We start from the raw sequence: 26,706 nt of genomic DNA on the forward strand, positions 1-26,706 counted from the left end.
GTTACATGCCACGCATGTGATTATCGTTGTTTCTTCAAAACACTTTTTCGAATTGCCAGACCTCATACTCCAAACGCACAAGCACCCCTAGTCTCAGTGACACTCGACGCAATTATGTTTTTGTTGTACAGTAGTTGTCCAAGTCATATTGATATTTTCTGTAATAACTTCATGGTCGCCTTCGTTAGCTACCGTTATAGCTAATGCGCATGTGCTCTGAGCCTCAAAGTGGATCCACGTATTGTCTATGCAGCGCAGTGTAATATCAACTACGCTTGCTAACTTAGCTAACATAGCTAGCTGGCTAGCTTGGAACACTTGATACAACCGCTGAGATAGCTCGTACTAGTTCACTTGAAATCGCTTCATTGTTGATGCGACAGTACCACGATCAGATTTGTAGTCATACCGAGGAAGTGCATTTTCTAGCAGTATAGATAAACGGTGTGAAATTGCTTTCATGAATCGAGTTACAGTTAGCTATATTTTATGCTTTATAAAGCAGCTTCGTTACGTTTGCAGCCTTTCATTCAATGAATGATTAGTTTAATTTCGCGTATCTAGCTAGAAATTTAATGAGCACAATAAACCAGCTAACGTTAGCTACAGTGAGCTAGCCTGCTTATAAACCTGGGTTTACAGCTTGGTAAGTTAGTTGGTTAGTCAGCAAATGCATCAACACTTCTAGGCTGTTGGCATGACTAACGTCATTCTAGGACCAACATTAGTAAAAATTGTCACTGGGATTTGGGTCTTGGTAATCGATAGAAAATTATCAGACGCGGCGGCTGCTAACTTGCTAGCTAGGTACATGCATGCATGTCGCTAACACAAACATTAGGCTAGATACTTGGAAATGGTGTTTAGGCAATCTAGCAAGGCCAGCGAACATCTAATGGTATTTCCTTGTTTCTACACTTGCTGCGTTGTAGTAAGGTGACCTAATTTCGAAAAAAAATTCGCACATTCTTAGGTCATTCTAGGGCAGTTTTGTGCAGGTCCATTGCAACAGTAACTAACGTTAATTAACTAACTGATCAGATGTAGCTAGTTAGCCACAACATGCACATCATAACCTCATAACGTTAACTTCAGATAACGTTGTTGTTTGTTGACAACATTACTTAAATTAGATAAATGCAACATTAAACAGGTAGTTAGCCAGCTCAGTAACGTGGCAAAACCAATATAATGTAAACATTAGACTGAGATTGCAAAGAAATTGGCTGGCGAGTGAATATAAAGTACCGAAGTGAAGAAACCAATAGGCATTCATGTTTTTCTTTGTTTCCTTTATAACCAGATTCTGTTCAATATCCTGTCCACACAGCCATTGGTGGCTTAAAATCTCCCGACATCCTTCGTGAAGCGTTGGTTTGGCTGTGAGCTCAGAACTACTGAATTCAGGTAATTTTTTTACCTCTGAGTTCTGAGTCAGTGGAACATATAGCACAAGTGAGCTATTTTACATTGATATCTTCTTGCTGCCATTATCAAGGAATATTTGATATTTAAAATATTGTAGGTATGTGCACATGAACATACATTCGGGTGCAAAAGTCTGAGACTACATTTAAAATCTGACGGGTTTTTTTCCCCATGTAATCCTGGAAATAAAAGTTTTAGGATTTTGAAAAAATTCTGACAAATGAAAGTTTCTTCAAAGCACTGCAAGGAGTAGACAATCCACAATCACCTGACCTCAACCCCATTGAACATTTATGAGGGCATTTAGAAAAGCCAAGCATTCAGTAACATCAGGAGATGCTCTTTGGAACCTTGTCACCTAATGCTTGGATAACATGAATCATCAGGTTTTGCACAAATTTGTGGAGTCCATGCCAGCTTGAGTGCATGTTGCCATTAAAGAAGAAGATGGACATATCAAATACAAATAAATTCGGAAATTAATGTCATTTTGTCAAAGATTAAACTTTTCTCTCAAATTGTTATGCTGATAATATAATTAGTAATGAAAACGTTTGTATTAAATTAGAAAATAAGAATTGGCAAAATAGGCATTTTTACTAGTGGTCTCAGACTTTCGGACCTCTCTGTATATCATTCTGTTAATCATATGCAGTAACTGAAGTAAACTGCATCATAGAACGTAATGCATGCAAACCAATTACTCATTTGAGAACAATAGGCCTGTATATTTTCAGTCCCTTCATTATAACCTTTTTCGCTTAGAACCTGCAATGGGGATAAATTCAACATTGGGCCAGCATGTTGGCCACTCTTGGGACCAAATCAGAATTCTGACAACACTCCAATAGATCAGGTATTGCAGGCAGAATGTTGATACATTGGGTGACATTTGAATATAACCAGTGGTATTTATGGATAAAATGGTTGAGCAGATACTCACAATTCTCCTTTTCTCTCCTTGTCACACCAGTACACGACCATGGACAAGCTCAGGGAAGACATTTTGAATCTGTGCCAGCATTACCCACAGGGACTTCCTTTGCAGAAGCTACCAAGGCTTTTTAGGGCAATGTACAAGAAACCACTGGACCTAGGCCCTGGTGGGTTTCTGGAGGGAGTTCTAGAATCTATGGCTGATGACCTCACTCTGGAGTGCACCAAGGCAGGCTTGATGGTTAGGCCTGCCCAGTATCAGCCACCGCACTGTGATCCACCAGCACCTTCCTCTCAGCAATATCCTCCAGTAGTGCAGGCAAAAGATTGTAATAAAGGTGAGATCTAAAGAATAGGCTAATACGATATTATTACTTAATATTCAATATACTATATTTACAATATAAATACTGCAGCACTTCATCTTTATTTTAGTCCAAATGGTCTGCTTTGCCTTAGAAACAATGAAACATGTCGCAATTTGGTTTGCTAAATTCTTCTAAATAAAATTGAAGTAGGTCCACTTCCATATAATTAAGAACTGATGGGACAGCTACACTTGGCTGAAATCCAGACGCTTATGGAGTATACATATTATTATTGATACACAATAAACACCAGTCTCATTTTTAATTGGTGTTCTTGCTGAGTACTGTAAATCCATGCCCAAGGCAACTCAAGTTCTGCTGAATATCTGAAATTATGAGTTCACTTTTCCACTTTACCTTTTATAAGTTTTTAAGTGACATAATTGACTGATTTGGGTGACTGTGCTGGTTTAAATGACCGTTGTATCTCTGCCTGTGTTGCTTATTTGATCTCAGTCAGGCTCTGCCAGTGTCATCTCTAGTATGGAAAGTAATAGCAAACTTGCATAAGATATGTTGAAACAAAGCAACACATTGTTCTTGTTTTGCTTCAACAGAGGACATGCTGCAGCAGCTGCAAGGGGAGGTTCTGTACTTGCTGCACAGTACTCCAGGTGGTGTGGAACTGCCTAAGTTGTGCAGCAAGTACAGGGAGCTGTATGGACAGAAATTAACCCTCTCCCACTATGGCCTGGGAGGTCTGCAGGAGCTGCTAGTGCTGTTAGGGGGCCAGGTATGCGTGGAGCGCGTGAACAATAAGAATATGCTGAAGGAAGCAAGTCAGAGGACCGGCAGCCGGCGTCTGACTGATAACAGTCCAAGCAGTTGTGGACCAGGTCACAGTCCTTCTCCAAAGAAGACAGGTAATTTATTCTCACATACCCTGTGAAAAAATTAGGGATTACTACTGTGTGCAGTGTAGTTTTGACCTAATTTCTGGGGACCCATTTTCACATGCATTTGTCAAAAATAAAACCTGCAGGCTGAACTTCTAAGTCATAAGTCGTAAAAGGCTGTGTGAACCTTTTTACTGATCCAAAAGCAATTTTATTATTATATTTTCGGGTATTTTTGTTTTGGTGTGGCCCATGCTGAAGATCCACGGAGCAAATTTAAACATGGGTGACGTGCAATTTGTGTCATTGGCTGAATGTGTAAGGTGTTTGTAAAATGACTATGATATTAAGCCTATTTTTTAAGTTGAGCTTTTAACTGGTTCTTTTTCCTCAATGTTTGATGCGAATGAAGTACAGTACAATCCATAAGTATTCGGACAGAATCAAACTTTCTTTTGTTTTGGCACATTGGATTTCAAATGAAATAATGAATATGGTATTTACAACCATACCGGGTGATCTGTGTAGGAATTTCAGTTTTTGCAGTACATAGTACCCCAATTTCAGGGAGCCATAACATTTAGGACAAATGGCTTCACAGGTGTTTCTGATTAGTCAGGTGTGTTTGGTCGCTTCCTTAGAGAGCTTTCAGTATCTAGTCTTGATTCTAGGCCAGCGCTACTCAACTACTCATCCTTAGGGCCACCATGTCTGCAGATATTTGCTCCGACCGTGCGCTACACCATCTGATTTCACTAATTATTTTACTTGCCTGGTTCAGGTAATGAGCTAATTAGTGAAATCAGGGGGTGTAGCGCATGGTCGGAGCAAATACCTGCAGACACTGTGGCCCCACTGTGGACAAGTTGAGTTGAGTAGCACTGTTCTAGGCCTTTGTAGACAAACAGTGGGCTTACCAATTGTTTTTTTGACTGGTGCATTCCATGAATGATTAATTTAATTGGGGTTTTTATGGAGATAAATATTATTGTTGCATCCACATCCTCTGTATTGCTCATTGTACGTTTCTAATGAACTGGTGCTTTGCATTAATTATTCATTTAATTGGGGTTGTTTGGGAGGTAAATGTTTACGAAATTAGTCATTGCATCCATATCCTCTATTGCTCATTGTACGTTCCTAATGAACTAGAACAACAGGTAACATTATCTGTTACTTTCGCTACCCAGCCATGGCAGACCACAAAACTTATCTTTCACTGGGGCTTACAGTGCCCCTGCTGATAAGCAGTGCTGTTACACAACACTTCTCTCCTGGAGATGAGTCATAGGACTGCTTTGGCAACAGCTGGGAGCAAACCGGGAAACCGATACCTAAAGCCCCTCCCTTACAAATGAAACCTCACCCTCAATTCTCTCAGTTTCAGTTTCCTTTCTTAAGAAACTCATTTTGAGCTTCTAATAGGCACTCATGCAGTAGCAGCTGAGTAACTTATTTGCTTAATGTGTGATCACAATTTGTATTTTAATGGTCTCAGCTCATCTCATATAGAATATTATTTAAAAACATGAATACGAAAGGTATTATGCCTGGCTAAACCATATCTTTAAGATGTAAACATCAACAAACAGTTATGTTTTTACATTTTACTGTACACTCAGAGTGTAATCGATTGTGCGGGTACTTGGCTCTATTTAGTTTCACTTTTCTTTCAGTCTGGTGTGGTTCAGAAACAGACTTTGTCACAGTGCTGTGGTATAAATAGCAGGGATTGGTTCACCCTCATTAAAAGACAAAGCTTTTGCCAGAGACAGCCATCAGACATTCAAAGCATATACCTATTATAGAAGGATTTGAATATTGGTAAGTCAATCTAATATCAATATGAATATGGAAAATTAGCTTTGGAATTGTTATTTGTAATTTAGTTATTAATATATCAATCAGAGTGTTTAGTGGCTGCACCTTTTTATTTTGATGTATTGGGTTTGTTGCTTGAGTGTTTCCTAACCCTCGTCCTGGAGTGAACTTTACATGTAATTTAACGTAGCTTAACATGTAAATGCAAGTGACAACAGACATGAGTAAACTCTGTGGCTCCCTGGGACTAGGATTTTGGACCTGTGGTTTAATAATGGTTAGCTGATTACAAATATTTATGGTGTTTTGAGTTTGTTTTCAAAAGATATGCCTTTCTGTATAATATGATTATTGGCTTGAACATAACTATACTTACTGATGAATTACAATATTGAATTGTACTTCAGTTATTTAGCTTTGGACATCTTTCGTTAAGTTTAGATTGCCTCAAAATGTAGTAGTCTATAACATAATGCGTTTGTGCGTGCCTGGGTTCGAATCCCGGTCGGCCCCTCTCTGTGGAGTTTGCATGTTCCCCCTGTGTTCTCTTGCTGTGTTTGCGTGGGTTTCCTCCAGATACTTCGGTTTCCTCCCACAATCCAAAGACATGCAGATTAGGTTGATTGGAGAGTCTAAATTGCCCATAGTTAAGAGTGCGTGGGTGAATGGTGTGTATGCCCTGCGATGGACTGGCGACCTGTCCAAGGTGTATTCCTGCCTTTCGCCCAATGTATGCTGGGATAGGCTCCAGCCCCCCTGCAAGGATAAGCGGGTTAAGATCATGGATGGATTCATAAAACGGGCAGGACAAATATCGCAGTGTTCATAGAAGCGTTACAATTTCTAAATACCACTGCTGTGAGTTATAATGCTTGTTTACAGTTCTATTTCAACTTCGCGGCGAGGCAGTCATTCATGCCACAATGTAAAAACAGACAATGTTGCTTCGAATTGGCAAACAAGCAGGGACGCATAGCTAGACACTGGCTCCGCTTCCACGTCATTCAGAAACTATCCGATGCGGCTCTTGATTTGCGAGAGAGATTTGTGTTCGTTAGCAGAAGAAGCTTTTGGATAACCGAAACTCGGAAACTTGTGGACAGGAGAAAGCATTGCAGCGCTTCTCAAATAATGAAACGAGTAGACCTACGCTACGTGATCCCACTAATGTTGCACAATAGAAACAAACGTCAAAAAGGCACGAACTCTCGTTGCTCACTCTCCTACACTGCGCGTCGGGCCACAGCGCCCCTAGCTGTGATAAAATGTATATACATACCACTGCCTTTCGTGAGTTATTGCTTAATATGCCAATAAAGCGACTTGTATTTAAATATTTTGAAATGGTTTTGTGAAGTACAGTATCATTACATCGAGATATTAATAGCTGTAAGTGCTCTAATGTCTTGCTAGTTCGCTAGCCAGTTACTATGTGACATTCTTAAATGGTTGATTGACGGACAATTCTCTATTATCTATAATCTTTTCCCTCAGTGGGTAGCTATCACCAGCACAAAACACAGGCTGGCTATGCTGGCTAACTCAAACTTTTTCGTGGAAATTGCGCATCTAGCAGTTACAACGCCGGTGTAAAAAATGTAATTTGCACCGGGAATTACGAATATGAAGTGAAGTAAAAGAAAAATGAAGCCTCGTTTAAAAACTAATTTTACCAAGATGAAAAATAATCAAAACCGCTATCTGCCTAGCTCTGTTTTGAAGTTAACCAACATATTGCAGTGTTGCGGGGTTCCATCATGAAACCGATAGACCAGGAATTAAAGCTCAATGTTTTTTATTGATCAGGAAACACGTGATTAGTGGTCAGGTTTTTCAACACATACAAATTTCAAATAGCCACCCGCCCCCCAGACCCCACGCGGATTACACGGATCACACATGTGTAGGTTTTATTACGTGTAAACATTGTTCGCTGGTTAACTAACACATTTCTAGCAATAATTTTAGACAACATCGCTTACACATTTAAAGATACAATAGGTAATTTCAAGAGAGGAATTGCAACACCCTCAAACCACAACACTGTTTATGCTTCCCACAGTCTATGAATAACGCGTAATATAAATCGTTATTATACAGTCGGTGTTCTCGTGCACTGTTTTGGAAAACAGTGACAAACGCAACAGAGCCTGCCGTCTTTTCTTAGTGTTCTAGTAACAAAATGTTCGCCCAACAGGTGACTTTGAGATCTTGACTTTGGTGCGCTACACAACACTATTTATAGTTTTCACTTTAGCTCACCAACTATATTGTGAGCAAGCAGGTTATTTGTACATTCTTCAAGCTAACTATAGCTAATTTGCTTGTTGCTACCGATAACAAACTGGTATTGTTTTACAATTAGATATATAGTCTTCGCTTGGATAATAAGCAATAGTATTACAGAGTTTCAGTGATTGCTTGTCTGGAGTTCAATTTGGAATAAGCCCCACGCCATTGGCTGTGGCAGTTAGAACCAATTTTCAAACAATGAGCTTGAATTGTTGTACAACTGTACAATGTTTTGGTATAGAGTGACGGCCCACAAATACACTTTGAAATCCGAATTTAAGGACTATAAATGCAGGCAGAGGGTCAACATGTCAGTGAACCTTTTTCAATGATAGGAAGGGATTTACAATGGTTTTGTGACAACAATTTTTACAGAAAAATCTTACCTATTGTACCTTTAATAATGTTAGTTCGCCAACTTGGAAGTGTTTTCTAAGTTGGCAAGGGGGGAGCCCCCTGGTTGGCCAGCTCCTGCCCCTGGACGCCACAATACAATTGAAACTATCGTGCAAAAGTTCATTTATTTCAATAACTCAACTTTAAAGGTGAAACTAATATATTACACAGACAAATTACATGCAAAGCAAGATATTTCAAGCCTTTATTTGTTATAATTTTGATGATTATAGCTTACAGCTTATGAAAACCTCAAATTCAAAATCTCAGAAAATTAGAATATTACATGAAATCAATCCAAAAAGTATTTTAAATACAGAAATGTCGGCCCTCTGAAAAGTATAATCATGCATATGTACTCAGTACTTGGTTTGGGCCCCTTTTGCACGAATTACTGCCTCAATGCGGCGTGGCATGGATGCGATCAGCCTGTGGCACTGCTGAGGTGTTATGGAAGACCAGGATGCTTCTTCTGCATTGTTCGGTCTCATGTCTCTCATCTTTCTCTTGGCAATGCCCCATAGATTCTCTATTGGGTTCAAGTCAGGTGAGTTTGCTGGCCAATCAAGCACAGTAATCCCATGGTCATTGAACCAGGTTTTGGTACTTTTGGCAGTGTGAGCAGGTGCTAAGTCCTGCTGGAAAATAAAGTCAGCGTCTCCATAAAGCTTGTCTGCTGAAGGAACCATGAAGTGCTCTAAAATTTCCTGGTAGACGGTTGCGTTGACCCTGGACTTAATAAAGCACAGTGGACCAACACCAGCAGATGACATGGCTCCCCAAATCAACACTGACTGTGGAAACTTCACACTGGACTTTAAGCATCTTGGATTGTGTGCCTCTCCATTCTTCCTCCAGACTCTGGGACCTTGGTTTCCAAATAAGATGCAAAATTTGCTCTCATCAGAGAAGAGGACTTTGGACCACTGAGCAACAGACCAGTTCTTTTTTTCTTTCGCCCAGGTAAGACGCTTCTGGCGTTGTTTGTTATTCAGGAGCGGCTTCACAAGAGGAATACGACTTGTGAAGCCCATGTCCAGGATCCGTCTGTGTGTGGTGGCTCTTGATGCATCAACTCCAGCCCCAGTCCACTCCTTGTGAAGCTCTCCCACACTTTTGAATGGCCTTTTCCTGACAATCCTCTCCAGGATGCGGTTATCCCTGCTGCTTGTGCACCTTTTTCTTCCACACTTTTTCCTTCCACTTAACTTTCTATTAATGTGCTTTGATATAGCACTTTGAGAACATCCAACTTCTCTTGCAATTACCTTTTGAGGCTTTCCCTCCTTGCGGAGGGTGTCGATGATGGTTTTCTGCACAACAGTCAGGTCAGCAGTCTTCCCCATGATTGTGAATTCTACTGAACCATACTGAGAGACAATTTAAAGGCTCAGGAACCCTTTGCAGGTGTTTTGGATTAATTAGCTGATTAGAGTGTGACACTTTGAGCCTACAATATTGAACCTTTCCACAATATTCTAATTTTCTGAGATTTTGAATTTGGGATTTTCATAAGCTTTAAGCCATAAGCATCAAAAATATAAGAAATAAGGGCTTGGAATATCTCACTTTGCATGTAATGAGTCTATATGATATATTAGTTTCACCTTTTTAGTTGAATTACTGAAATAAATTAACTTTTGCATGATATTCTAATTTTCCGAATTTCACCTGTATGTAACCATAGCAATATGTTGAAACAGTAGCCACCTTAACGGCCTGAATTAGGAAACCCACCACTGGTTATGTAGTGCAATAATTTTAACCCGTTTTAATTTTTTCTGCAGGTAAAAAAATGGAGAAGGCATCCTCGGATGTCCTGGAGTTGTTGAAAGAGCACAGAGAGGGTATTCCTATAAAAAACCTGGCCAATGCCTTCAACAAGAAATATCAGAGGAACCTCTCGATGTCTAAGCTTGGGCTATCCTCTGTGGCAGAGTTTGTTGACTCTCTTGGGGATGAGGTGCTTATGGAAAAGGAAGTAATCTTTCACAGATCTCACGTATCTGCCACCGGGAGAAGCAGGACTCCCAAGCCTCCCTGTGATGCTCCTGTTGGGTCAGCGCAGGCTGGCAATGGTCTTGCAGTGCTTCCGTCCAGCAGCCAGCTCTCCGTCCACAAGTCAGGGCAAGACAAGAAGGAGCTGACCGAGGCACAGCTTTTGAGCAATGTCAAGAAAGTTGTGGAGTTATATCCACTTGCCCGCAAGTCCATTGTGGAGCTGCAGAAGGGTTACTTCCTCCTCTTCCTCACCTCCCTCCCACTGACATTGTACATGTCCCTGTATGACAAGCAGCCCGGGAGTCAGAAGTCTGAAGCAGCTGCCCGGGCAAACGCACGCAGCCCAGTGGTGTCCCCAGGGCCTGCTGAGCTCAGAGCAGAGTCTCCTGCAGGTAAGGATGTGAACAAGGTTGCAATGCAGTGATAAAGAATTGCATGGAAGACGTTCACTTATTTACAAGCAGATTATAATAGTGCCATTTCTGCATAAATTTAGCAAATATTAGTGCATTTTTAGTTCTACACTGTTCATTTCCCTTATGCAGTGTGACTTGTGTAGATTCTTAGCTTTTAAGTTGTTAGCTTTATATATTTTGTATGTTGAAGCACATTGCAGCAGTCAGTTAATAATGTATATTATTTCTTTATTATTATTTTTTTACACAAAGCATGTACAGGACCATTTTCCGAAAAAAGCTGTGGATAACATTATTTCTAGTATTATTGCTAGTAGGATTTTTCTTGCCTTCTGAAGAATGCCATTTGATCTGTTAGCATTTACAACTGAACGTATACTGTAATGATGTCAGGGTAATGTGTTGTTCCTTCATGTTGCAGGTGCCCAGAATGCGGAGGCCCAGTCTGCAGGGGTTACCAACAGCACCCAGAATGCAGCAGCGTGGAATGCAGCGACCCCCGCCGTTACCCCAGCAGCGCTCCCAACCGGCCTTTCTGGGGCCGACTTTCCCGCGCTGGGGGCCAAAATGCCCAAGGGCCAGGAGAAGAAGCTGAGGCCGGCGGGTAATGCGGCGCTGTTCATGGACGCCTACCGCGCCCAGGAGAGGGAAACGCACCGCGCTGCAATGCAGGCGCTAGAGGTGCTGGAGAGCGAACCCAGCGACCGGCGGAAGAGGAGGGTCACCGTGGAGGAGGTGAACAGCCTGGCCGAGAATGCCATCCGGACCATCGCCGCCGACGGACAGCGCGTCACCGTGGACCAGGTGGGTGGTCAAGCCCTGACCTTATTTGTCTGACCGCAGCCATAACTGGGTGACTACTTCCGAATGGTTGGCCTGCTTTCTGAATGTGGTCGTATGATGTTTGGGCTTCTGCTCCTCAGGTGTGCTTCAGAGTCTGTCAGCTTCTGAGGGTCCAGTCTCTGCAGTCCATCGGTATTGAGCCCGGCCGGCAGCTTTCCGTTATAAAGGACTTCCAGCGCACTATTAGAGAGGTCGATCTCTACATTAAGGTGAGTATCCAGTCTCGGGTCTCGTATTGGTAAGGTGTTGAGCTGGTGTGTTATAGAACCAAAATTTGAAGCTGGGCTGGAATTTACCTGATTATATGTTTTTGTTTCATTAACTGCATCAGAACTTGAACACAATGAACAATAGAGAATTTGAGGTAGAATTTGTAATGCAGGTAGTGAGTCAGCTTAAAGCAGTTTAAAGTCTGAAATAAGTGTCCTGTAACTGGTATGCTGTTCTGAGTTCAGATGTGTGTGTGTTTGTTCTCCCATTGTCTCTCTCTTGGGGTAGTCTGTAGAAGCCGTGCAGACAGTTTGCACCCTCTATGAACTTGGGCAAGGCCTGGCAAGCCTCAAGAACATGAATCGATTTGAGGAGCTTAACCTTGGCCCCCTCTGCAGAATACCACTTGTACACAAGTTGTTTCAAGTTGACTGCACCACAAGGGATGATGACATTAACCAGATTGAAACAGTGGACATTATAAGGGTAAGATATAAATTGGTTCTCACTTGACAGGTTACAAAGCAGCCTCATATTTTAGAATGAAATAATTTATTGGATATCTCCCTTGTGGTATCTTGATATATTAGCATAAACAGAGGAAGAGGTTTAAATTAATTATAGCCATTTTTGCCGTGATGTTATAATCAGTTAACATCAAGAAGAAGTATAGGGGCGAGTTGCTTCATTTTTCCATTTAAGGTTTCTTACTCCTTTATGTGTCTCTGATGTCTGTGCCCTTCTACTTTCATCACTTTAGATCACACTTGCTTTGTAAGCTGTCAGTGTCGTAAGGAGAACCTGAATGGCTCTACAAGCATTTTGATTGAAAGGGTTATCTCTTTTCTGTGTGGAGAAAAGAGGGCGCACTTATACCTGCAGGAATAATTTTATGTGTCTCTTATTCTATAAACCTCAATCAAAAACTTTGAAAAGTGATCTTTTTTTTTGTGCAGTTTCTATCCATGTCAAACATCTACTGTTGGTTGCATTAGTTGTATGCGTCTGCTCATTGTAGTTCATTTATTTTTTTATCATTATCATTATAAAAATATCAAACAGAGTCTGCGGGATTACAAGAGGAAGCAGAGAGGAGTGAGAGTTGACCTGGCAGAATTCCTGAAGCATTTGGCAGACCAGCACAACTGTGACTCACCCTACGCCCTTGGGGTCCGGATACAGAGCATTGCACTGTCTGTTTCGGTAAGTACACCAGTGCTGAATGCAATTAAATGTACTTGTGCACAGGCTATAACCTCACGCTTTTAACAGCATGTAATGGCCTAACCTTTTCATTGAGTCAGTCCCCGGTTTTCCTTCTTCCTGTTCTGGTTGCTATTTTATTTTATATTATCGTTTTTCCAGACCTTGAATGCAGCAACGAGGACAGAGCACGCTGCTATGGACAAGGCCAAAGGGACCATCCAGGCGGAGATTGAGGAAGAGGTGTCGAACAGAATGAGGAAGATCAAAAAGAGCCTTCTGGAAGTGGCTCAGGGCCCTACCCTCTCCTCTGCTGGCAGTGTGGACCTGAGACGGAAGTACGCCTCGCTGACTGCAGCGGAGGCTGTACTGGAGGTCTTCAATCAAGCCCGGGAAGTCTTCAGCACCCGGATGGCCAAGGTGCCACTCACTCATATGTCCTTTATGAAGGCTAGGCTGTGAAACAAGTAGGACCACTTCTGACATGTCTCTCCTCTACTGTTAGGTTTGAATTATTGCGCCCCTGCCCCCGTTCTTGTGTGAGAGTCATATTCCTTCACAGAAGTTTAACTTATTTCTGGAATTATGTCCACTTGCGGGGGTCTTTTATTACTTTATTTTGTATTATACAGTACTGTGCAAACGTCTTAGGCACCTGCATAACATTGTGTACAGATAAGATGCTTTCAAAAATAATTCAATTAAAGGTCCTTAATAAACATACTATACATTTTACATTGCATTTTAGTAAAAAAAACTGAATCAAATCAATATTTCTGGTGACCACCATTCGGCGTTAAAACTGCATCACTTCTCTTGAGTGCAACACTGTCCTTTAGTTCTAGAAGACAATCAGCAGGGAGGTTGTTCCAAGCATGTTGGAGAACTTGCCACAGTTCTTCTGCAGACTATGGTTGTCTCCTTGCTTCTGATCTCAGACAGCCTTGCTGAAGTTTTTATATAAAAAGTATTCAATTGCTTATAGTAATATGTTACTTTTTTCAAATTAAATACAAAAATACAATTAAATCTTTTGGAAAATGAATATTTGGAAATCTCAAAAAAATTAACATATACAGTCAGGTCCATAAATATTGGGACATTGACACAATTCTCCTCTTTTTGGCTCTATACACCACCACAATGGATTTGAAATGAAACTAACAAGATATGCTTTAACTGCAGACTTTCAGCTTTAATTTGAGGGTATTTACATCCAAATCAGGTGAACGGTGTAGGAATTACAACAGTTTCTATATGTGCCTCCCACTTTTCAAGGGACCAAAAGTATTGGGCAAACTAACAATCATAAATCAAACTTTCACTTTTTAATACTTGGTTGCAAATCCTTTGCAGTCAATTACAGCCTGAAGTCTGGAACGCATAGACATCACCAGACGCTGGGTTTCATCCCTGGTGATGCTCTGCCAGGCCTCTACTGCAACTGTCTTCAGTTCCTGCTTGTTCTTGGGGCATTTTCCCTTCAGTTTTGTCTTCAGCAAGTGAAATGCATGTTCAATCGGATTCAGGTCAGGTGATTGACTTGGCCATTGCATAACATTCCACTTCTTTGCCTTAAAAAACTCTTTGGTTGCTTTCGCAGTACGCTTCGGGTCATTGTCCATCTGCACTGTGAAGCGCCGTCCAATGAGTTCTGAAGCATTTGGCTGAATATGAGCAGATAATATTGCCCGAAACACTTCAGAATTCATCCTGCTGCTTTTGTCAGCAGTCACATCATCAATAAATACAAGGGAACCAGTTCCATTGGCAGCCATACCTGCCCACGCCATGACACTACCACCACCATGCTTCACTGATGAGGTGGTATGTTTTGGATCATGAGCAGTTCCTTTTCTTCTCCATACTCTTCTCTTCCCATCATTCTGGTACAAGTTGATCTTTGTCTCATCTGTCCATAGGATGTTGTTCCAGAACTGTTAAGGCTTTTTTAGATGTTGTTTGGCAAACTCTAATCTGGTCTTCCTGTTTTTGAGGCTCACCAATGGTTTACATCTTGTGGTGTACCCTCTGTATTCACTCTGGTGAAGTCTTCTCTTGATTGTTGACTTTGACACACATACACCTACCTCCTGGAGAGTGTTCTTGATCTGGCCAACTGTTGTGAAGGGGTTTTTCTTCACCAGGGAAAGAATTCTTCTGTCATCCACCTCAGTTGTTTTCCGTGGTCTTCCGGGTCTTTTGGTATTGCTGAGCTCACCGGTGCGTTCTTTCTTTTTAAGAATGTTCCAAACAGTTGATTTGGCCACACCTAATGTTTTTGCTATCTCTCTGATGGGTTTGTTTTGATTTTTCAGCCTAATGATGGCTCGCTTCACTGATAGTGACAGCTCTTTGGATCTCATATTGAGAGTTGACAGCAACAGATTCCAAATGCAAATAGCACACTTGAAATGAACTCTAGACCTTTTATCTGCTCCTTGTAAATGAGATAATGAGGGAATAACACACACCTGGCCATGGAACAGCTGAGCAGCCAATTGTCCCATTACTTTTGGTCCCTTAAAAAGTGGGAGGCAGATATAGAAACTGTTGTAATTCCTACACCGTTCACCTGATTTGGATGTGATACCCTCAAATTAAAGCTGAAAGTCTGCAGTTAAAGCATATCTTGTTTGTTTCATTTCAAATCCATTGTGGTGGTGTATCGAGCCAAAAAGAGGAGAATTGTGTCGATGTCCCAATATTTATGGACCTGACTGTATATAGTCAAGCCTAGGGTACCTAAGACTTCTGCACAGTACTGTATAATAGATGTAGCGCACAATATTCTTATCTGCTATTTTTATGTAAATATTTGCAGATGATATGCAATAGATGCAGTTAAGGATAAGAAGGCTTCATTTTAATTAAGCTATTCAGTTGTCCTCGTTTCTCTACTCCTTAATCCATTGTCATAATAATCATTTTATCTCTGGCAAGATTAAAATAAAAAAGTAATTAATCCCCGTTTTTTAAATTATTATTATTATTATTATATATTTTTTTTTAGATTATGTTTGTGTATGGTATCTGTTTAAGTGTTTAAGGTACGTTTTCATACAGTATATCAACGAAGTATGGCCATATTATGATTTATTTTTTACATCGTACATTAAGATTATTTTAATCTTGCATAAAGATATAATGTTCTGATAAAATTGGTCCATTCAGTTTCACACCTGCCTCACCTTTGTAATAGCAGTGATTTAGTAACAGAATACTGCACTAAGTGTTGTTGTTACAGTTCCTCTGCTCTGTTGTGCCATGTCCAGCACGTTCAGGAGTTCCTGACACGTGTGACAGGGGACCGGCTGGCCACAGCCCTGTTCCAGTTAGCCATCTGCGGTGGGTCTCTGGAGGTGCCTCATGACCTGGTGGCAAAGGGAGATGCTCACAAACCAACCCAGGAAAAAAATCAGGCGGGGGAAAAAAGTACCACACCACCTCCCAGCGAGGGTATGTACTCTTCAGTTTTCAATACTCATTTTGGTCTTCAAGGAATTTGTTCATTTTCTTCCAATTGTGACACCTAACAAGTTAAGGCTGAATTATTGTATGTGGAAGTGGATGTTCGTATGTGGGCCTGGGTAATAAGTGCCCAGCAGTACTAAACACATATCCACACAAACATACACAGGGGCATTTAGGGGAATTATATGTATTGGACTTTCCCCATAATCTCATGAAATTATATGGACTTTAGCTTGACCGAAACACTTCATTATTAATGGATCAAATTAGCTGATGAACAGGACTTTAAAAACCTGGAGGTGACTGTCTGGACTGCGTCTGCCACTTATAGAAACAGTAGAGGTACTCAAATCGTTCCCAAAAACAGTCCACTTTGATTCCAGCATTGCTGTTCTGCAGTGTGAATTTAAATATCTTAAATGGTCTATTACAGGACAGAACTTGTCTTCCAATGAGCATTTTGGCCTATTTAGTTGAAAGACTGGTGGAAACTGAAGTAAACGGGAGGTTGTGTTTTCATGTGCTCTGCCGTAGCTGCTGTGAAGCAGTGCCTCCACGACATCATGGCTAGCTTCAGCGGCGTGCTCTCCCTGCCCTACATGTCCAGACTGGAGAAGAAGGTGTCTGAGCACTTCCGGGTCAGCCAGTTCACCCAGCTGCAGCAGGGTACGTTCCTGGAGTTCCTGCTGAAACCAGGAATTGGTCAGGTAAGGACCTTGCTCTTAATTTCTCACACGGTTCCTTACCTTGTCTCGCTGCAGTGTATTCACTTTTCTTCTTGTAGATGTATATTTCTTGATACTTATTTGAGTAAATGCTGTTGGGTGGCAACATTAACTCAGGAGGTAAGAGTGGTCATCTGACAATTTTTTGCTGGTTCGATTCCCCACCCTGGGTGTGTTGAAGTGTCCCTGAGACACCCAAGACACCCGATTGCTCCCAACGAGCTGATTGCTACCTTGCCTGGCAGCCTGTCGGCGTTGGTGTGTGAGTGTATGTGTGAATGAGAATGGGTGAATGAGAATTTACCATTTACCATTCATATGATTTGCATGTATTTAATAGAGAACTTGTATAGGTAAAATATGTGAAAATACATTGAAAGAAATGAAGGTTGGTTCATGCACATAAACTGTCTAAGGCTCAGTTGTGTAGGTGTGCTGATCTGCGTCCGCTCTGTTGCAGATCCTGCAGGAAGCTGGAGGGGGCACTCTTGCTCTGAGTAGTCAGGACTCCCAGGCCAGTGGCTTCAGGCCCAGCCGGCAGGATGTGTTTGAGTTCATCAGACAGTGCGGAGTGGAGGACCCAGACAGAGTGAGACCTCATGCAAACATACCCTGTCCAACTCCAGCCTGTGCTGACACAAGCCATAAAGTCAGAGGGGTAGAGAATTTAGCATAGTGTGACCTCTCCTTTTTGTTTGGTAGGCCCCCTTCATTGAGTCTGCCCTGCGGAGTCACTACAGGGTTAGGGACAGTCGGGAGCTGGGCTACGGCCCCCTGTCCTCCCTTGTGGGGAATGTGATACGGCAGAAACAGCTGGGTGATTCGTTCAGGGCCAGCCTGGTACTCTACGAGTCTTCACTTTTCGTCAAAGACTCCAGGTGAATATCTCCAATGCTCATGGTCTCATGGGCCCGTGGGTCTGTCCCTATTAAACATGTCAGGCACTCAGTAAGGAAGCATTCCTCTGTCGGCAGGGGGTATTGTCCAGCTGTGCAGACCTTTCTACTGCTTGTATTACGTTACATGATTTATTGTTATAGCAGAAGCTATTGTTCTGTGTGACTTCAGTCTACCATTTTGAGCATACGGGTATATACTGAAGCAATTCTGGATAAGTGCTGTGCTCATTTTCCCCTCCATTGTAGGTTACCAACTTTGCTGTATAACCTCTGCACTGCACAGATACACCATTTGCAACATTTCAATTAAATTCGCCAAATCTTTGAGAATGCTGGTTTCTTCATTGTACAGTGGGACGTGGGCCCCAGCACTCCACGCTCTTAACACGTCGTGCTGTCCTCTGGTTGTTCTCATTTCCCGCTGGTCTCAGGGGCTCTGTGGAGGAGAAGGTTGGTCTGCTGGGGTCGGTGAGCCGCGAGGACGCCGTGGCCAGCCTGGTGTCTGCTCCTCTGCTGGAGGACCTGGCTGAGTGGGCTGAATGGGAGTTGGTGTTCGAACCCCAGCATGGCCAGTTGAAAGACTTCATTGAGAAACACTGTGGTAAGGGATTCCTCCTCATGGGTTCTAGATATTATTGCCCTTTATTAGTATACAGTACATGTAATATTCTTGCTTGTACTCTTATTTGAGAATAGAAATGTAACGCTGTTTCTGGGGCTTTATTTGCCATGGCTGAGTCCCAGGCCTGTGAAATCCTTTCATCAATCCTCTACATACTGTACATATAAATAATACCTTATACACTCACTGAGCGCCAACTTCTTAATGCAAATATTTAGTCCACTAATCATGTGGCGGCAACTGAATGCATGAAAGCATGCAGACATGGTCAAGAGGTTCAGCTGTTTTTCAGACCAAATGTCAGAATGTGGAAGAAATGTGATCAAAGTGACTTTGATCATGGAATGATTGTTGGTGCCAGGCAGGGTGGTTTGAATATCTCAGAAATGGCTGATCTCCTGGGATTTTCACACACAGCAGAGTTTGGAGAGAATGGTGCTAAAAACATCTAGTGAGCAGCAGTTCTGCTGGCAAATTGTTAATGAGAGGTCAGTGGAGAAGGGCCGGATTTGTCAAAGCTGACAGGAAGGTGACAATAACGCGAATAACCACACATTACAACAGTGGTATGCAGAAGAGCATCTCTGAACAAACAACGTGTCAAACCACTTAAGTGAATACGCTACAGCAGTAGAAAACCAATAAGTCTGAAAAACGAGTCTAATAAATTCCTAATAATGTGCTCACTGAGTGTATATTGTCAGTGTGGATCACTTAGATAAAACTTGCATAGGTATTGGCAATTTTTAATTGAATGGCTACAGGAAATGAATACAGTATTTCCCTCTTCCATTTCCTTTAATGAGGTATGTGTTTGTGTCTGCTCCAGCTGCACGCTCAGGATTTGCAGCGCTAGAGGTGAGGCCTGGAGTGTTGCTGAGAATCAGCTCCTCCAGCAGCGATAAGCTGTTCTCGGAGGCTGTGCAGGAGTTGGACCCAGTCGGTACCGCAGGGCACTTGGTGTCCATCGTGGTGGCTGATGGAATAGCAAATGCTCCTGCAGCTCTGCTGGCCAATCACATGGAGAGCTCGCTGGCACCGGCTGTCACACATGAAGGTGGGCTTGGAACAAAGCTTTATTTTGTCTTTATTCATTGGCATTTGCAGTTTGAGCTTCATTATTATTGTCATGAACTACAGAGGTGGATATTAGCTCATTTTGCATGGTTATTTTAAGGTCAACTTAAAGGTACAATATGTAAGATTTTTGTGTTAAAACATTGTTACAAGACCATTGTAAATCCCTTCCTATCATTGAAAAAGGCTCACTAACATGTTGACTGACCCTCTGCTTGTGTTTATAGTCCTTAAATTCGGCTTTCAAAATATGCAGTTGACGGGCCGGCACTCTGTACCAAAAACATTGTATAGATGTACAATAATTCAAGCTCAAATTGGTTATAACTGCGACAGCCAATTGTGTTTCAACGTCAGGGCATTCACAGAGAAGGGCTGGGATAAACGGTGTTGTGGTTTGAGCGTGTTTGTTGCTGCAATTGCTCTCTTGATCGTTAGAAGTCTGAAATGACCTTTTGTACCTTTAAGAAATTTTTATTTTTGCCTTTCATCGCAGGTTACCATGTTTTGATGTTTTCAGAATGGCAAATGACTTGATACGCAAATTCTTGTAATTAATGAGTGAATGAATTTGATTACGTATTTTTAAAAATTTGAATAGTCAATTATCAAAATATTTTGTTGCTAAGATTAGCTCATAACATGAAATGTTTGTGTTCAGTAACCAACGATTAACAAGAGTATACATTTGTTTTTATTAGACATATCAGTGGCTGAAGACCCAGCAGTTTACACCAGAGTGGCCAAGTTCATACTTGACTGTCTGATCAGAATACCAACAAAAATTTGCAAAGCCTTTCTACAGCAGGTATGCAGTGGACCTACTCTTTCATTTCTGTGCTACATGCAGTGTTGGAGCCTTTGATTTAATGGTGCTGTATTAGTCACACATGGGGATCATTTGAGAACAGCAGGTACGTTATGAAACCTTGGACTGTTCTGTCAGTCCTTAGTCATTCCAGTGGCTCAGTGTACCGTTCAGTCATTACTCTGCTCTGTAGACCTGTTTTTTGGGTATACATTATTTAAGAGGGTGTACATTTTTATTACTTGGGTCACGATGCCAAAGAAAGAAAGCTAGCCCTTTTCTTCAGGTAGTTTTTGTCACTTTGTAGTGATTCTGCAGCTATGCTTTTGTCCTTCAGTTTTTCATCAGTATCTTAACAGAAAATTCTGATTGTTTGGGTTTCAAATCATTGTACTGTAGTGTTAAGCTATACACAGTAACGCAAACACATCTGGCCATGATGGCAGCTATTAGAACAACTTCATGCTGAACTTGCGTCCACATGGAGTGCATTATCTCGACATCTCACATGGCTTGCTGATTTGTAGCAGAATGGTGACTGAATACTGCTAGCGTATCGGTGCACATGTGTATTGTTTCATCTTTAATTGCAGGTGTTCTTGGAGCCCCTCTCCAGAGTGCTGGGACAGGCCAAATCGAAGGCTGTCCTTCTGCAAACAGCAAAGTCAGACACCCGCTACCTGAACCGACTGCACCATCTGGGCCTGCTGCTGGGCATGACAGAGTGGGTGAAGGACTTCCACGCCAAGCTGAGACCACCGACGCTGCCTGTGGTTCCACCACTGAAAAAGGTGCGCAGAAGCAGCTGAAGCAAAAACAGCCTGTCATAGACTGATTGAATTTGCCAAGAAAATGTATCATCTCTCACCCCTTTGTTCCAAGCTGAAACTGAACTGCAGATACCAGCTGTTCCTTTCTAAATCAGTTTCGCCTTTCATTTTTCTTTTTTTTTTTGGTTTGAATAAGCCAATATCATGAATCCTCTGGCATCGGTTTATTCAGAAGCAAATCTATGGAGCCATACAAATCTATTTTATATGGATGTGCTATGGTATTTTGAAATGGATAGCATTGATGCTGGTGAGAGATCATCTTGTTTTATGAATTGAATCAGAGGCTTCTTAACATTTTGTTAAATCACGTCTGATCTGAATGAAGAGAATGCATTGAACATGCTTAGGTTCGTGAGGTTATTCAGTCAAGAACAAAAAGCAAATGATGTGAACTTTGAGCGTGAGGTAGCGTCACAGACAAGCTGATGGGCCGCTCACATTGAAATGATACAAGCCGAGCGTTGACCATCTGGTTTGGGTGGAATGTCTGCATATTGCATTGTTTATGTGGTAGCTCTGTACCCTGAGCCTGGGTCTCCTCCATTTTGCAGGCGAGCAGGGAATCTTCTCCGGACTTGAGTGAGGTCGAAGACTTCGTTGAGTCCAGCCCCGAACCTGACTTAAATTCTGAAACTTCATCCCTGAGTTTTACTGACCAGGATGGTGAGGTTCCCTCAAGTGTGTTTTATTGTCCCAATTGCTGCCTGAACTATTGGAATGCAAGTTCGTTCTTCAGATAGCATGAAGTATGCAGTAGCTTTTTTCATCCCATTTGTCTATCAGGTGTTTTGTTAATCCCCATGGGAAACATGGTAAATGGTTGCCATTTTATATAGCGCATTTATCCAAAGCGCTGTACAAGTGATGCTTCTCATTCACCCATTCATACACACACTCACACACCAACAGCGATTAGCTGCCAGGTAAGGCACCAACCAGCTCGTCAGTAGCATTTTCGGGGGTTAGGTGTCTTGCTCAGGGACACTTTCTTTAAGCTCTCAAAGCCATTCTGTGACCATGTGCTCTGGATAGCGTTAACACCAATGGTGCTATTGTGCTGGGTTTATTGTTCACATAGATTGTGTAGACCATGATGCACTCTGTGTAATGTTCACGCAGATTATGAAGAGCAGAAATTTGAGCTGGTGCAGAATGCTGAAGGCCGTGTTAATGGCGAGATGGCGGATGTCGACAGCGAGGAAGCAAGGGGCGAGCAGTTGCAGAGCGAGGGTCCGGACAGAGAGGAGCCCCCTGCCAACGAGGCCGAGGGCAGACTGAGCATGTGCAGAGCTGTCATCAATGACATCAGGTCTGCACTCCCTCTTCCCAGTTTATCAGGGTCTCGTATTGGCAAAGTGTCTTTCCTGTTGCAAGGGATGTGTTAACAGCAACGTAAATGATCTGGATGAAGCCTGCAATGTGCTCACCTCCAACTTTCCCCGGTAAAAATAAACCAATCGCATGCCAGTCAAATATAGATGATTCATCACCGGGGGTGAAGTGACAGTTCATAGCACACTGTTCAGAAGGTTCCAGAAGAAGGGAGACTGACCGCTGGGAAACTAAATTGATGGAAAGGTTAAGCTAGTTGGGCCCTTGGTTTGATGTAATTCAGACAAAGAACTCTCACTGCTGCTTTTATTTTATCCTGAGAGAATTATGGGAAATGTGAAGATGCACCAGAAAAGCTTTTAGGACCGCTTTCTTTCTGAAATGTACCATTTTATATGAGCCAGAGGCCTTTTCATGTATGACTCAGTTTGAATGACAGAATTGACCATTTTTCCTTAAGTTGACCACACAGTCATAATACATTTTTGTCCTTTTCTTTTCAGTTGCTTGAAATACTGTTACATGTTTGTGTTCATTATAGGAAAAGCGAGTTTGGCATCGGTGTGGAGCTAAATGAAGAAGGTCAGAGGTTAATGATGGTTCACCAGGAGCGACTTGGCAGGAGTCTGGAACGTCTGTCTGCAGAACTGTACAGCAAGGACACCCATTTCGTGTTGGAGCTAATCCAGGTCAGTCACCTTGTACTTTAATATACAAATGAATATAGAAAAATGTAAAAAGGCTTGATTGTGTGGAGATGTAGATAAAATGCTGAGAAGTAAAATGAATCAACGCTGGTTGGATTTAAGATGGCCTTCAGTTGGTAATTCTAATAATATATGCTCTGACGCTTGTTGCCCCACACTATGTTCAGAATGCCGATGACAACAGCTATGCTTTGCCTGGGGATGTGCAGCCAGCCCTGGCGTTTGTGTTGGAGAACGACTGCATCACCATCCTCAATAACGAGAGTGGCTTCGAGGAGAAGAACATCCGAGCCATCTGCGACGTAGGCCGCAGCACCAAGGGAAAGCACAAATATGGCTACATAGGTAACGTCGCATTTGCGCGTTTTACCGCGTGGCCGTCTGTAGCTGACTCAGACCGCAGCTGCTGTGTGCAGGTGCACTAACGGTTACATTCCTTATTGCAGTATGAAACGCGGTCATGTCCTTGGTATTATGTTCATTCACACTACTAGACAGGTGTAATGGTAGGGCTGCTTCATCATTCTTTATAGACACTCTTTCATTTATTTATTATCTACATTTGCTCCTCCCTTCAAGCGGAGGCAGAGAACAGCGGAGCAGTTTTCATATCGAGCTCCTGATAGCAGGCAAGGCAATAAGGAAGCTGTCCCTAAATTATATTTAACTCTCAAATCCACTGAGAATTTATTTTCACTCACTTTTATGTTCCCTTGATAATTTGGGTTGTCAGGATATAGGAAGATTCAATTACATACTCGCATAAGAACTGCTTTCACTATCAAGTGATAATCTTTTCTTTTGTCAGCTCCAAAGCCTTTGAAGTTTCCTAGCACATAACTGTGCGCTTGTACAGGGGATGATATACCATACTGTCCAAGGAGAGTCAGATTGACTTCCTGGATGTCAGCATATATTCCGTTTTTTTGCTGACCACTTTACCTACCTTAAAGGGTCTAAGTTATTTAACACTAGAAAGGCTGCGGTTCTTTACTTCCTAGAACTGCCAAGCCTTCCGCCAGCATTACAGCATTCTGGGCCAACACTGACCTAATTTCATAGAGATTATGAAACCAAATGTTGCAAAACAATTTTCAAAGACATCAAAGACACAGCTGAATCAATTTAAATTAAATTTCAATCTCACTTGATTCGGAAGCAATTTGTGTCAATGCATCAGTCATTCAGTTGCTAAATCGGGCCGGACACATTCACACCTGGGTTCCAGCATCTACTGCCTGGGGGGGGCTTTTTGTGAAGAAATTGGCACAAACTGCCTGTATTTCAAGCTGTATTTTTTAGAATTAAAAAAGGAATTATGTTAAGCCTAATTATTTATGTAAAGTGGTGGAAGGAGGAGGGTTTTGCATTTACCGTGCTGGAGTAATTTTCCGGTGTAAATGCGTGATGGTGTCAGCTCTGTCCCCATTATGATGTGTGAGAATGCCCGATCGACAGTGCTTTTTGTTCTGGTTTCCAGGGCAGAAGGGCATTGGCTTTAAGTCTGTGTTCAAAGTGACAGACCGTCCTGAAATTAAGTCCAACGGCTTCCACATCTGCTTTGACAAGAGCAGCGGGCCCATGGGCTACATTCTGCCCCACTGGCTGGAGGAAGAGAGGCCTGTGTTCACAGACCTGCAGGAGCTCAAACAGCACAGGTGAGCTCTCACAGGGATCGTTGTGGTTAGCGACGGTGTATCTGTGCAGCCGGTGTTAAAATCTCCTGCCTCTCTCCAGCTGGACCACGCAGATATCCCTGCCCCTGCGGTCAGAGAGCTACCAGACCAAGAACCTGTTCCACGACGTGCACCCCTCCCTGCTGCTGTTCCTGCACAGGCTGCGCTCCATCACCATCGTCAACCAGGTGACTGAGTCCTTCCACATAATATTATTATTGTATTTTTATCCAAAGCGACCTACAGTTGATTAGACTAAGCAGGGGACATTCACCCCCGGAGTGGGCCCCAACGTCGTGTAGCTTAGCCGCTAGGCTGCTGGCTGCCTCACCACCCCTCCACCCCCTCACTGCTTCAGAGCATCGCAGGGGAAAAGTCCTGGCCCTTCGCTCAGTCTGTCACCAGAACCCTGTGAGTGACCTGCCCCTCTCCCCCCTGGTTTCTGTGTGCTCCAGAACGATAAGCGGCAGGTGTCGATGACACGCCGAGACCTGAGCCACAACATCCTGGAGGTGCAGCACACTGACGGCATGGAGCGCTGGCTGGTGGTCAAGCGCATGATCAAACCCCGGAAGGCAAGTTTCCCCTGGCTCTCGGACTCTCCTCTCCTCATCCCTCTCTTTTCTCTCTCCAACTCCTTATGTCTGTGAGAGAATAATTTCATGTTGGGAGTTTTTCCTCAATTTGTTTCATAAGTGTTCTGGGAATTTCAACCGTAAAGTAATTGTGGAAAGTTATGCGGGCAAATTAAAACTGCACTCACTAAGCACTTTATTATGTATTTATTAGACTTATCCTATCCACTTAGAGGTTTGACTCCTTGTGTGTACTCTTCTGCGTACCACTGCTTCGCCTTACTGTCACCTTCCTGGCAGCTTCGACCAGTCTGACCCTTCTCCTCTGAGCTCTCTCATAAACAACACATTTTTGCCCGCAGAACTACTGCTCACTGGATGTTTTATTTTTAGTGTTAGTTAATGTTAGTTTTTCACACAATTCTCTGCAAACTCTAGAGACTGACACACCTGAAATGTAAGGAGATTTCAGATTCTGAGATACTCAAACCACACTGTCCAGCACCAATAATCGTTCCACGGTCAAAGTCACTTAGATCACATCTCTTCTCCATTCTGGTATTTGGTCTGAACAGCTGAACCTATTGACAATGTCTGCATGCTTTTATGTATTTAGTTGCTGCCACATGATAAAGTGCTCAGTGAGTGTATATTCCAGGTTTTCATCTAATTTCTTAAATCCTTTGTGTCAGCTGTATACTTGATTGTGTCTGTGGGTGAACATCTACTTTTAGACTTTTAATTAAAAAATATCAGTTCTAAACATAATTGCAAATTGCTTAAATCATTATAACTGACAGATTACATTTAATTATGTTCCCTAAATTGCTCTAATTACATATTGTAAGTGCATAAGATTCGCATTGCCTTCTTGCATATCTCACAAGATTATTGTCAGTCCTTGAATCCTTACTATTGAGGAGAGTGAGTGTCGGCCAGTAGCAAAGAAATATAGTCAATATCATTGGCTAATACATGCACCAACCAGTTAAAAAGTATTTGCCAAATACTTGAATGTTAGTGCGCACTGAACTAAAACTGTTGATGTATAGATCTAATAATCTCGTCCTGTATGGTGAATGTTTAATCCCTCCTTTCTGAATATGCTTTCACCTTTCCCATTCACTTAAAGTACAGTTTGCATACAAGTAGAAAAGAACATATTTTATTTAAACCAGCTGGATTCTTTTCTAGTTTTTTTTTTTTGCCAGGATTGTTTTTGGGTTAT

General features: G+C 42.2%; 1 protein-coding gene across 4 annotated transcripts in view; it reads left to right on the top strand.

The window, feature by feature from the left end:
* Nucleotides 1-390: 390 nt before the first annotated feature.
* The window catches only part of wu:fj29h11 (uncharacterized), a 50,574-nt gene continuing 24,258 nt past the window's right edge, over nt 391-26,706 (top strand). Inside the window, exons 1-26 of one of the 4 annotated variants that reach the window (XM_061232742.1) lie at nt 391-646; nt 1,304-1,455; nt 2,194-2,284; nt 2,402-2,702; nt 3,290-3,595; nt 9,865-10,470; nt 10,916-11,298; nt 11,418-11,546; nt 11,836-12,033; nt 12,610-12,750; nt 12,913-13,170; nt 16,026-16,209; nt 16,759-16,931; nt 17,410-17,538; nt 17,652-17,827; nt 18,280-18,449; nt 19,300-19,527; nt 20,249-20,355; nt 20,949-21,146; nt 21,740-21,851; nt 22,308-22,497; nt 23,062-23,209; nt 23,395-23,572; nt 24,708-24,885; nt 24,965-25,091; nt 25,359-25,478. In XM_061232742.1, coding sequence (XP_061088726.1) covers nt 2,411-2,702; nt 3,290-3,595; nt 9,865-10,470; nt 10,916-11,298; nt 11,418-11,546; nt 11,836-12,033; nt 12,610-12,750; nt 12,913-13,170; nt 16,026-16,209; nt 16,759-16,931; nt 17,410-17,538; nt 17,652-17,827; nt 18,280-18,449; nt 19,300-19,527; nt 20,249-20,355; nt 20,949-21,146; nt 21,740-21,851; nt 22,308-22,497; nt 23,062-23,209; nt 23,395-23,572; nt 24,708-24,885; nt 24,965-25,091; nt 25,359-25,478 — 4,731 coding nt within the window. In that variant the 5' untranslated portion in view covers nt 391-646; nt 1,304-1,455; nt 2,194-2,284; nt 2,402-2,410. Of the gene's footprint in view, nt 647-1,303; nt 1,456-2,193; nt 2,285-2,401; nt 2,703-3,289; nt 3,596-5,201; nt 5,393-9,864; nt 10,471-10,915; nt 11,299-11,417; nt 11,547-11,835; nt 12,034-12,609; nt 12,751-12,912; nt 13,171-16,025; nt 16,210-16,758; nt 16,932-17,409; nt 17,539-17,651; nt 17,828-18,279; nt 18,450-19,299; nt 19,528-20,248; nt 20,356-20,948; nt 21,147-21,739; nt 21,852-22,307; nt 22,498-23,061; nt 23,210-23,394; nt 23,573-24,707; nt 24,886-24,964; nt 25,092-25,358; nt 25,479-26,706 lie in introns of those variants that run through there. The other 3 variants (XM_061232741.1, XM_061232743.1, XM_061232744.1) reach the window with 3 other exon arrangements.

Source organism: Conger conger, chromosome 2, assembly GCF_963514075.1.
Source record: "Conger conger chromosome 2, fConCon1.1, whole genome shotgun sequence".
NCBI lineage: Eukaryota > Metazoa > Chordata > Actinopteri > Anguilliformes > Congridae > Conger > Conger conger.